The 12,103-nt window shown below is 42.6% G+C and overlaps 1 protein-coding gene across 2 annotated transcripts in view; it reads left to right on the forward strand.

The window, feature by feature from the left end:
- Window positions 1–10,334, forward strand: part of LOC147883236 (uncharacterized) — a 31,687-nt gene extending 21,353 nt beyond the window's left edge. For both annotated transcript variants that reach the window (XM_087399614.1, XM_087399615.1), the window contains exons 9-17: window positions 6,654–6,935; window positions 7,049–7,182; window positions 7,439–7,628; window positions 7,790–7,849; window positions 7,972–8,208; window positions 8,299–8,557; window positions 8,662–8,867; window positions 9,006–9,056; window positions 9,237–10,334. In XM_087399614.1, coding sequence (XP_087255740.1) covers window positions 6,654–6,935; window positions 7,049–7,182; window positions 7,439–7,628; window positions 7,790–7,849; window positions 7,972–8,208; window positions 8,299–8,557; window positions 8,662–8,867; window positions 9,006–9,056; window positions 9,237–9,524 — 1,707 coding nt within the window. In that variant the 3' untranslated portion in view covers window positions 9,525–10,334. The remainder of the gene's footprint in view (window positions 1–6,653; window positions 6,936–7,048; window positions 7,183–7,438; window positions 7,629–7,789; window positions 7,850–7,971; window positions 8,209–8,298; window positions 8,558–8,661; window positions 8,868–9,005; window positions 9,057–9,236) is intronic.
- The last annotated feature ends 1,769 nt before the right edge of the window (window positions 10,335–12,103 follow it).

The following is a 12,103-nucleotide window of genomic DNA, read 5'->3' on the forward strand; positions in this document are numbered from 1 at the left end:
TCTGGTGAAGTGGGATGTGTCTGGCGGGAAGTAGCATATTGCCATGAAAAGGTCACGAGTGGCTGTGCGTCGGATCCGGATCCACATGAATTGGGAGTGTGCATCCTTCCTCTCAATGGAGATGGCTCCAGCGAGGGAAGACTTGTACAATACTATGACCCCACCCGATCCTCGAACTCCTCCTGTATTCCTCGTCTCATCCCTGAAGGCTGTATCCCATGTGTAGCCACTGACTATCGGTAGTGGATGCTCTGGGCTCTGGTGTGTCTTCGTGTAAAAGACTATGTCTCGTCCTGTGTAAGATTTCGAGAAGTTCCCTGGGTCTGACCATAAGGTACCATTACAGTTCCAAATGGTGCAGGCTAGGGTCTCGAAAACGTGAGTCTCATAGGCCCCGTCCCCCTAGGGGGTACAGTTGGGAGCCCGACGGGTGCTGGTCAACAACCTACCATCTCGGACCACGGCCCATTTTCCCTCCTTGCGGGCAACATCCCGCTATTGGAGAAGAACTTGTTGCTCCCCAATCTGTAGTGGTGTCAAATCCTCATCCATGGATAGGGTGGGATGCTCTCGTAGAGCGGCTCGACGTCGGAGTGTCGCTACTCGAGCATGTGAATTTCTGAAGCGAATGACTAGGGGCTGCTCTCGGTTGGGGTCTCTCCCAACACGCCATGCTCCCTCTATGCCATGGTCGGGGCCCCCCATGGTGGTGGTCACAAAGGTGATCATCTCCTCCATGGGCGTCGTAGTGGTGCTGGTGTTGTCTTGCGTGACCCCTCGTATCCGGATGTTGAGGGCCTTCGAAGCCCTCTGCTGCTGCTCTTGTATGGCGGCTGAAACGGTTGCCTTTGCGGGCTCCCGTTTTGCCATGTCCACCCACCTAGTCGTCTCTGCTATAGCCGACTGTATCGTGGCTATCTGTGCCTCCATCTCTGTGACCGGGGTCCCTCCAGGCGCTACTCTTAGGGTCCCGAGCTCCTCTCGAAGCTGTGATGTCGTGTCTGAGCCCTTGGATAAGGGTGCCCCTGCTCGCGTATAATGTGGACCTGCTCTTGGGTGTATCGGGCCTGCTCCCGAGTGTAATGTGTCAGCTCTGCCTGACGGGCCTGGATGCTGTGTATCTCAGCCAAAAGGGAGTCCCAAGCATTTGGTGGGGGCCTGAGAGGGGGAACTGGATCTCAAGAGGGGTTGGAACGAAGGTGGGCTGCTGAGGTTGTACTGAGGGTGGGGACAGCGTGATCTGGGCGGGGGAGTGGTATGTAGGAGTAGCGAGGCCGGACGAGGTGATGAAGGGTGGCTGACTGAGAGGTAGAGGGGATACGAGAGAGAGAGAGAGAGAGAGAGAGAGAGAGAGAGAGAGAGAGAGAGAGAGAGAGAGAGAGAGAGAGTTTATTAACGTCTACGAAGGACTGGAGAGAGAGAGAGAGAGAGAGAGAGAGAGAGAGAGAGAGAGAGAGAGAGAGGGAGTTTATTAAGGTCTACGAAGGACTGGAGAGTCTATGAGATTGAAAAAAACCAGATCCAATGACAGCTGAGGGGTGGGGTCACAAAACAGGCACCCCATACCCAAGGCTGATGTCTGTGATGAGAAAAAATAGATACATCGTGCTGTTGCTTGGAGAGAGGAAATTCTAATAAGGCAACCACTAGGGGAAGCCCTTGGTCACCTGCTCTGAGTGACTGGACTTGTGTATGCAGTCTGTGGGACGAACTCCACTGGACAATTGCGTAGAGACAAGATGAGCTCATTTGACAATGGCTCTGGATCTGGAAGAGGGCTGGCATCGAGTAAGAAAATCAATGATGGATGGCTGCTGATGCTCAGCCTGTCTAGGTCTCTCCCTCCTCCTCTGTAGTCTCCATGAGGTAGCCCGCTGTCTGACAAGTGCTACTGTTACTCCAGTAGTCTGCCTCTCCAAGTCGAAAAGAGAGGAGATGTCTGTCGTCCTCATATGAGTGTCCAATCCCAGGGTTGGGTCTGCGGAGTCATGCACTTTGGTTCTCTACTGCGTCAGGTTCCTTGTCCTTGGCTCAAGTCACAGGAGAAAAAATCCGTGATCGTGTTGTGACTGGGCTTTGACGGTCCCTCCTGTGCTCTCCTTTCTGGTTGCATGGTATACAACCCTACTGATGTCCTCCACGGATCTCATGATACGTAAGGCATCTGAACGCAAAGTTCTCCTCTGTTATTGTCTCTTGCATATCACATAAATTGCAGATTTGTCTCTCACATGGAATGCCCTTCGCTCATCTTTTCTCAACCCTTAGCCTGTGAGAAGAAACAATGAATTGCCCATTCGAGATTCTCAGTGCATTGTGGGAGGTGGATTTTGGAGTAGCCCCGTGATTCGATGAACCCCTCCTTTGAGATCCGCAAGCAATGATCTCTATAGAAGCTGAGTTTTACCGAAAGCTTAGGAGACGTGGAGCTAAAATAAATCCTCTCTGATGACATGATTCACCTCATGATAGATGAGTACAATGGATGGAGCCTTAAGGCTATATTGAAACGGTTGCAGTCTGTCCATACGATGTATGCCTTGTGACTCTCTGGTCTCGTCTCGATAGGCCAACTCCCATGTGTATCCATAGACTCATTGGTGCAACCCCTGTTCAGTGTCGCAGGTCGTCCACCTCCTTCTGGAGATCAGGGGCCATGCTGGGTTGTGAGGAAATCACGTCGAAGGATCTCTATCTGTCTTTGCTGCTCGACCTCCTTACCTTGAATGTGGTGCATGTTTGTGAGGAGTTGCTGTAGCTGGTTGCAAGATGTCAAAGTGGGCTATGGGCTGTGTGGGGTAGGCGTACAGCATGGAGGTGGTGGGCTTTGTATGGGCTGGAGAGAAACCAGTCATACATTGCCTCAACCAGGCACTCAGTGCTGTTGTGGTAAAACAGCAAGTGCAAGCCACTTATCCCACAATCTTTGGGTGTCGTGGCAAAAATGCCTTGTGTATTCTGTACCCATTTGTTCATCCTTCCAGACTAACCATCAGTCTCAGGATGGTATGCTCTGCTAGGGTGAGTAAAGTACTTGCTGCTGTAAATAATTCATGCCAAAAATGAGCCCTAAACTTTGGATCTGTATCATTGACAATCTTCTAAGGAAATCTATGATGCTTAAACATTGGATCAATGAAGTGCCAGGCAACTTGTGATGCTGAATACCGACTGAGTCTTGGTAGGTATGAAATGGGCTTGTTTTGTCAGCATGTCCACCACTACATAGACGCTGTCCCATCCTCTATCTGTAGAAGGCAGTCCCCTAATGAAATCCATAGCTAAGCGACATATTTCACTACATCACATACCTTCCAAGACGAAAGTCTGCCTTATCCTCTCATACGTTTTTGTGACACTTGTATGTTCTGCCATAGGGGAAGGATGCATTTCCCTCAACACCAGCTGCGTATATTGTAAGTCTGGAACCAAGTAAATTTTGTTATGGAACAATAACAACCCATCATGCGATTTAAATTCAGGATGATCCTGGCATGAGGGCTCCTGCAAATTTGCAAAGATGGCTGCTATCTTTGAATTCTGCTTGTGCTCTTCTTGGATGAACTCTTCTTGAGTGCCATGTATCCAATCTTGGTAAATTGTAGAAATTACAGACAATGTACAAGCCTACATCTTGGAAAGATCTTGGACAAGGAATTTGCAACCATAGGGGAAGGATGCATTTCCCTCAACACAGCTGCCTATATTGTAAGTCTAGAACCAAGTAATTTTTGTTATGGAACAATCACAACCCATCCTACAATTTAAATTCAGGATGATCCTGGCATGAGGGCTCCTGCAAATTTGAAAAGATGACTGCTAAAATTGAATTCTGCTTGTGCTCTTCTTGGATTGAATGCCATGTATCCAATCTTGGTAAATTGTAGAAATGACTATGTACAAGCGTACATCTTGGAGAGATCTTGGACAATGCATCTGCAACCATGGGGGAAGGATGCATTTCCCTGCCAGCTGCCTATATTGTATGTTTGGAACCAAGTAAATTTTGTTATGGAACAATATCAACCCATTTAGATTCAGGATGATCCTGGCACGAGCTTTGAAAAGATGGCTGCTATCTTTGAATTCTGCTTGTGCTCTGCTTGGATGCACTCTTCTTGAATGCCATGTATCCAATCTTGGTAATTGTAGAAATTACAGACAATGTACAAGCCTACATCTTGGAGAGATCTTGGACAAGGCATCTACAACCGGAATTTCGTTCCCCTTTATACACTCAATGTCGAAATCATAGGACTGCATTGAAGCCGACCATCTCTTTTGCTTGGCTAACAAGTCAGGCTTTGTAAGGAAAAATTTGATTGTTCTACGATCAGTTTTGACTCCCATACAAGTAGGCATTGTAAGGGAAAATTTGAATTTGCTCCCATACAAGTAGTGATGCCACTTTTTGAAAGCCTATTTCCTGATGATAAACATGGTAGGTGATCTCTTTGGCATCGAATTTTCTGCTTTCAAAAGCTATTACACCATGCTCCTGCCTTAGAACAGCCCTCCAAGCCTTTGCCACTAGCATCTGCCTCCACTATGAATGGTTCTGAGAAATGCGGACATATGAACACGAAGGCATGAGTATGAAAAGGCATCCAGAGAGGTCCGTAAGAGGAGCTGCTCCTCTTATGGACCTCTTACGTTTGTATAGATCGTTTGTAGGAGGAGGCAAGACCCAAAAAACCCTCTTAGCTGGGTGGGATTGTGGCCATTACCTCACTCGTGTCACTTGCCTTGAATATCACACGTCAATCTGAGTGTTGCGGCACTCTTGGCACCCGTTAATGCATCAAAATATATTGAGTAGAGTATGGGCTGACCATCCCAATATTGCTCCTCCTTATCTACAGGGGCATTTCCAATAGCATCATTATGTGCATGGATGGCATAGCAGTGCTTCGGAGGGCCCCCACCCAATGTGCTTCGGAGGGGCCCCACCCAATGTGGACACTACCTCATCTTCTGACCTAGACTTGGAAGACGTAATGGTCAATTTGCATATGCATGTTGTAAGCATACATCGGATGACCCTTCTTAATCTCACAAGCCCAGAAATGAATCTCGAAAGCTTTGATTCCAATGTAACAGGCAGGTGAGCTAAGCTATTCTCTCAATAACCCTGTTTAAGTGGAAGTGTGACTGAATATGTAATACGTGCATCACATGTTGGCATGAGTGATGATGTGCACAGAGCCTCACTGGATGCAATTGTCCCCGACGTACTGTATTTGTTCTATTGATAGTATAACCACGAGGCTGCTGTCACAATGGCTGGGTGAAGGCTGGAAGCGTTTTTCCAGGTTACAAGGAGAGAGATGTAACCTTCTCTCATACTCATTTAAAACTGGAGAAGCAGGCACTCCTCCTGATTCCTCACGTAGGGCTGGACTCAAGCTCTATTGGTTTGAGATTTGGTTGTTTTTCTAGAGTTTCAATATTCAAACAGGGCCTACCAAGAATACATAGGGTGGTTACATGGTGTGGATGCAAGATGTCAGTCCCATATACAAAAAGCATGCTTAGATGGTTAGAACATAATTTTCAGTGGAATGGCTTGAGGGGATGCATGTGCATGTAGTGGGGAAACTGCATGTGCTGCATCCTTGGGCTTTGATTTGATTTCCCTTAGAAGATAGTTCAGCATTGACATCACCACAATAGCTCTTGGTTAATTCCACTAAGGAACATTACAATTCTTGTGATATGACGCTAGTTTCCAATTGAATATTTTTATTTACAATGGGTCTTTTCAAACAAACATATGAGAAACACTCAACCCCCCCAATCCAATCCCTGCCGTGCCTTAATCCTTCCCCTTGTCTATCTTCACCTTCCTCTTTTAAAAAGAAGGAAAACCAACGGGTACTACCAAATCTCCCTTCTCAATATTATACTCCCTCTTTCCCCTTGTCATTTGTCATGCAACATTTTGACCTGGGCAAAGGAGAAATGTACAGATATTGAAGTGCATATGGGTCACAGCAAACACATATAGCTGGTTACAGTTTCCATCTGTCGGATTGTGGTTTGCCACCTCTTTTTTTATGTTTGTTTTTGTAGGTTTGGTTTTGCTTGGAGTTGAGAATGTGTTGTTTTTGTAGCTTTGGTTGCACCATAGCACATATTGTGTGTGGCTATATAGCTTGTGCTTCTAAACGATTTCAAAGGGTTGCTCGCCTTTGTCAAACAAAGGGTTCAAAGTACTTGCCTTTGTCAAAGGTGTTCTAACTAGTGAAATCACTCTGCTTGGTGGCTCAAGCAGCCATACTTGTGTGCTAGTGTGGGTTATACTTCTGTGTGGATGCTGCAGATCCTTCCTTTCAATTGGCTTAATATATTTCTCCTATGCAGCCATAAACCTTCATCCTTTTAGGTGTGTAAGTGTTTTAGAGCACCCAGTCCCCTGGAAATCTTCAAGAATAAACAGTGTAAATACTAACTGCTGATACAGGAACGATCTAAGTATGTTTTCCAGATTCCAGTGATGAGCCTCTGTTTTTTGTCAGATTAAAAATGGAATGGAATGTGCATTATTGGGGGGTTGATCTTTCTTTAGGTTGCTTTCACAAATGCTGTAATTTACACGTCCTCTGTTGGTGGTGTTGTCTGATCTCTTATTGTACTGTGCCATTTTGTTGCAGAATCCAAGTGGATTAGAGATTGATGCTAAAGATATTGCATTGTGGAAGGCACTAATTGCATCTCGAGATATTTTAAAGCATGAATTGGAGTCATTGGGTTCAGCTATTCAACAGCATGTGCCAGTTGAAACCTTGGAGAATACAGTAGTAGTCTCCATGTCACGGAATTTGAACCTTACTTCCTTGGATAATGATCTGGACCAGTCTCCAAGCTCAAATGGGGATAGGAAGAGACCCCCTAAAGACCAGAATTGGAGTCAGGACGTGGCTGATTCTTTGAAGGTACCATATATAATAACCATACGAATTAAATACTTAGGGTCTTCCTGCACAGGCTTTATGCTCAATGCATTTTTTAAATTTGTAGAAGTGTTGGTTCTTGTGCTTTTGTGCAGCTGAATGAAAAATATACAGGTAGCAGGCAACATGCTCTTTCATCTTTGATTTCCAAGGTGGAGTTATTGGAAGCATTCAAAGCATTAGGCAGTGAACTTTCGATTCTTTGGAATGCCTTTCTTAAGTTTCACAGGTGACCAAAGTTTTATTTCAAGCATTTTTTTTTTGTATTAGGCAGGACTAGCGCATTCAGTTGAGTAGAAAAAAAAAAAAAAGGGGGGATATGTCTTCAAAACACTAATGGTAATTTGTTGCCTACTTGGAAAAAATTAAGGCTGGGGCTAGCATGATACCTTGTCTCCTTACTCGTTTTAAAAAGTACAAACTAAAATTATGACTTTAGTGTTTCCTTCAAAATCAGATGAGTTTTTGGTGCTTTGCTGCTTCAGATCAAACAGGTCCTTGTTGTGGGAATATTTAAGAAGCGTCTGGGCGGATGAGAGGAGCACTGACTGGTCTATGTGGCTTAGTCATTCTAAAATGGAATCATTATCAAACGGTACCGATAAGGAAGGTGAAGGTGCTTCTCATAATATGCAGCTTGCTACTAAATCACTTTCCAAAAAACCAAATGAAGAGGTATATGGTCAATCTCTGAGAGGCTGTGTCTTGATAAAGGATATACTGTGATAGTAGCTGTTGCAAGTTTTCTTTTGTAAATTGTTAATGTACTGCATTATTTCATTTAAAAGGGCCGGATCCGTTTAGTTTGCCAGTGAACCAACTTAATTTATTTGCAGGCATCTGTGGTTTCAGCGTCCCGTGCTGAATTGCATCGTAAAACTTTGGATCAGATGAAGGTAACGTTAAATTTGTCAAATAAAGAAAATCAAAGCACACTTTGGTTGGAAGAGTAGGGTAAAACACCTTGCTGCTCCAAATGCATGGCATAGACTGATACCTTGTGCTCTCTTGTATATAGATGAACAGTCGGTCTCTTCAAGACATGCAAATATATGAAAGCCCATCTCAAATGCCCATCCTTTATATAGACAGTCATGTTGTGCCCTGTGAGAAAGGAGTTTCTGATGTCACACCATCATATAATCTCAATGGATCCGCAGCGAATTCATTGGAGAAGTCTGGGGGCTTATTATCAAAGACTTCCAAAAGTCATGGAAAGGTTCTGCGTGTGGTGGTTTTTGTCCATGGTTTCCAGGTAGGGTATAACTTGGTTTGAGGGCATTGTGTAGTTTTTCATTTCTCTTTCTGGTAGCCTTAAAGAACCAGTGTACTTTCTTCTGGGCAGGGTCACCATTTGGATTTACGATTGGTTCGAAACCATTGGCTGCTGATTGATCCCGGTGCAGAATGTCTAATGTCTGAGATAAATGAGGACCGAACGACAAGTGATTTTAGAGAGCTAGGTCATAACCTGGCAGAGGAAGTTGCAGCCTTCATGAAGGCCAAATTTGGCTCCTTTTTGAAGAAGGCAGCTTTTGGCAACTGCAGGCTTAATTTTGTTGGACATTCCATGGGGAATATCATTATCCGAGCAGCTTTAACCGGTGAGTGATGAAGAATTCTAATGTATTGTTGTAATATGCTGTAAACCTGCTTATTTTTGTGCCCCTGAAAAAACACTTGGTAAATTTTTCCCTGTAATTTGCAGATCCTGCGATGAAGCCTTTTTTACAGTACATGCATACGTTCTTATCCATCTCAGGCCCTCATCTAGGCTATCTGTACAGCTCAAATACTCTGTTCAATTCTGGATTGTGGCTCCTGAAGAAGCTTAAGGCTTCTCCTTGCATGCATCAGCTGAGCTTTACGGATGAAGCCAACATACAGGACTGTTTCCTTTTCAAGCTTAGCCAGGTGATAACTGGAACAACCATCAGTGGAGATGCAGCTGCTTGTTTTCATACTACACTTTGCGTCAAGCATGAGTTAATTATTTCGAGTTATATCTGCTACTGCTGCAAATCTTATTCCGTGTTTTTCATGTTCTCACAGGAGAAGACGTTTGAATATTTTCAGAACCTGCTGTTATTATCGTCACCACAGGTTAAATGACAATCCAAGCAATTCACTTTGGGTGAACTAAAAAGAATCACAATGCCAGTTCACTTCCTCTTGTTCATTTTATAAAGATACAAATCTTTATGGGTCTAATGGTATTTGGGTGTGTTGATCAGTTTGAAGTTTGGTAGCCATAGCAAGATGATAACATGGAGTTTATTACAGGATCGGTATGTGCCTTACCACTCTGCCCGAGTTGAGATGTGCCAAGCAGCTGTACGTGACTCTAAGAAAGGCCCTCTATATTCAACCATGCATCGAAACTGCCTGGATCAGATACTGAGGCCCTCCACTGTGGATCGAACTTTCTTCCGATGCGATGTGAACTTCAATACATCCGCTCAAGCTCGAACTTTGAATAATCTAATTGGTCGCACGGCACATATAGAATTTTTGGAGACTGACACTTTTTTAAGATTCCTTATGTGGACTTTCCCTAAATTCTTTTCTTAAACTTCAAGGAAACTCCCTTGGAGTTGGTTAAGTGCTGGAGGCTGTATAATATCTGCCTTGATTGAGCTGCCTTATGGAACCAAGGGATTACGAAGGCCCCAATTTTACCAAGGTATGGAAAATGCTCATCATTGCATCGATTTCAAAAACAGTTGAATTTTCTGTTTGTCATTCAGTTATCTCATTTTAGTAATGTTTATGCGAGATTCATATTCACTAAATAGTGATCTGCTGCCAGTTAATGGTGAGTGCTGTAAGGCTGCCAACTTGCCACCATTGACATGTTGCAATCAACGAAGAAACTACGTGGAGCTGAAGCTTTCATGGCAGTGCTTGATATCTGTGGCATCATTCCTCCACAAGAGTAGCTCAATTCATTCTTTACTGTGATACGACAGGCTAAGAACGAGGGGGCAATTCCATTGTATGATGGACTAAATCTGCTCTGGCATTCTACTGCTTGATGTATGGATTCTTTATTGTGAGACCTTCACAATGCTGGATGGCCAATCAGCTCAGCATCCATGTTGTAACCCTTGGTGGGCCTCATGGTCAGTTTGACTGCTATGTTGTACTCTACTGGATTTCTGTGGGCATGGGGGACAAAAGTCTCTCTTCCAATGGAGAAATCCAATACCATCATGCAAATTTTTGCTGGTTATCCAGTTACTAGGATTTTCTTGCACCAGGAATGGGCTGTAATGAACAAGAGGTACTGAAGATAAACCTAGTTGTAGCTTTATAGCAAATAAATGTCTTGTTGGAAAGCGGATTGTGAACCCATCGTTATATACATTGTTAAGCATCAAACGTGGCCCCATTTTGTGAGTGCACTCCTCCTAGGAGGGACAATTGTTTACCTTCTGAGAGCTAATTTTGTTTGATCATGAACAAAGAATTTTGAACCTTGCAAGTAGGAACGAATGACAAACTTTTTTTCAGAAGTGAAAAATTCAGGATATGCAAGCAATTGATTCTATTAAATATTCATGACGCGTTCCTTGTGAAAGATGTAATGTTTTTAAAAGTAGAATTATTATCAATGGTACATAAATGGCTATTACAATTGAAACTAATTGCCACACAAATTTGAATCTGCACTAAAAAGCCATATCAAACACAGCTTGACTTGACCTAGCATAACCCTAAATGGCCAACAATCCGCATATACATAGAGAACATTGTACGAAGAATAATTGACTAGACCCTTGGTGGAACCTAGTCGAGACAATGAACTTTGAGAAGTAGCACAAGGTAAAAATCTACCCAACAAACTCTCATCAATGTCGTAATAGCGCAAGACAATTGATATACGTATCGGTTATAGATGGTTGCTAATGATACTAAGAGTTTGATTGAATTAATTTTGGCTATTAGGGCAGATGCTTATTTATAATCTACTCCATATTGTTGTGTAAATACTTTTGCAACAGGTTTGGCTTTGTATCTTTTAATGCTACCATTCGAGTTCGCCTTGTATGCATATTTATTTGCAATTGCTTTTTTTCTTGCTAGAAAATTATGTAATCCCATTTATTGTTCGTATATAATGCATTCATTTCTTAATCCATGCTTCTTACCATTTGAAAATTACTACCTTAGAATAAAGTGGTTCTTCCATATATATGCATGGTGTTTGTCGTCAAAGCTTAGTTTGTTCTTTCAATGTAAATTGCTTTACCTTTTTACACAGATGTAAGTTTTTGTAAATTTTTTTCTTTTTATGATTGACCTTAATTGTTGACCTTTTGTAAGTTCTTTTGCATGTTGTATGTGGATGTTGTCTTCCACTCTGTAGGCTTATTAAATGCTACATCTCTTGAGATGGTGGTTTTTGTAGTGATTGGATCACAAAACTTGTATCTTTGTTGTGTTCACTATAAGCAACCATAATGCACTTTCTTGACATCTAATTTCTTATGCTGTGCATTCAAAAAATTCCATGTCTAAATTTTTGGTTTGTATCTAGAAAATGCCTCATATAAAGTAATAGATTGGATTAATTCCATGTGTAGTGTGTTTACAAGTCATTTGATAGTTGATTGCTTTGGGGATGCTTTTCATTTAACATTGCTCTAGTACCTTTGATAGTGTTTAAATCTGCCCACTACATTCTATTGAGGTGTATTCTCACGTGAATTTTCTCTTGATTCCATGTTCCATGCAAAAATTAATGAATGATGGTGACCCATACAACAATAATTCAAAGCCATCATTGAAAACTAGATTGGAAGGAGAATTAAGACAAAAGTGTAGACTTCTCAAATACTTTTGATTTTCCTTTGATGACATTGACCTAATAAGTCCTTTACAAATGTGAGATATTACAATACAACACTATTGATGTTTCTAATTTGATCATAACACCCACACATTATAAGGTATGAAATCCAAATTACTTGTAGCTTTTATTGTGCTAATACCAAAATAGGCTTTCCAAATGACATGTTTCACACACTTTGCCAAGGAATTTGAGTTAGTATCCCAATAAATGTATTCTTATTCTTGATTTATTTCGAGATCTTGAAATTTATGTGATCATAATGTTTGTCCCATAGCTTTAAAAGCTGTATGGTTTG

This window comes from Dipteris shenzhenensis, chromosome 28 (genome assembly GCF_047967505.1).
Source record: "Dipteris shenzhenensis isolate YYH24624 ecotype China chromosome 28, Dip_SZ_1.0, whole genome shotgun sequence".
Classification (NCBI taxonomy): Eukaryota; Viridiplantae; Streptophyta; class Polypodiopsida; order Gleicheniales; family Dipteridaceae; genus Dipteris; species Dipteris shenzhenensis.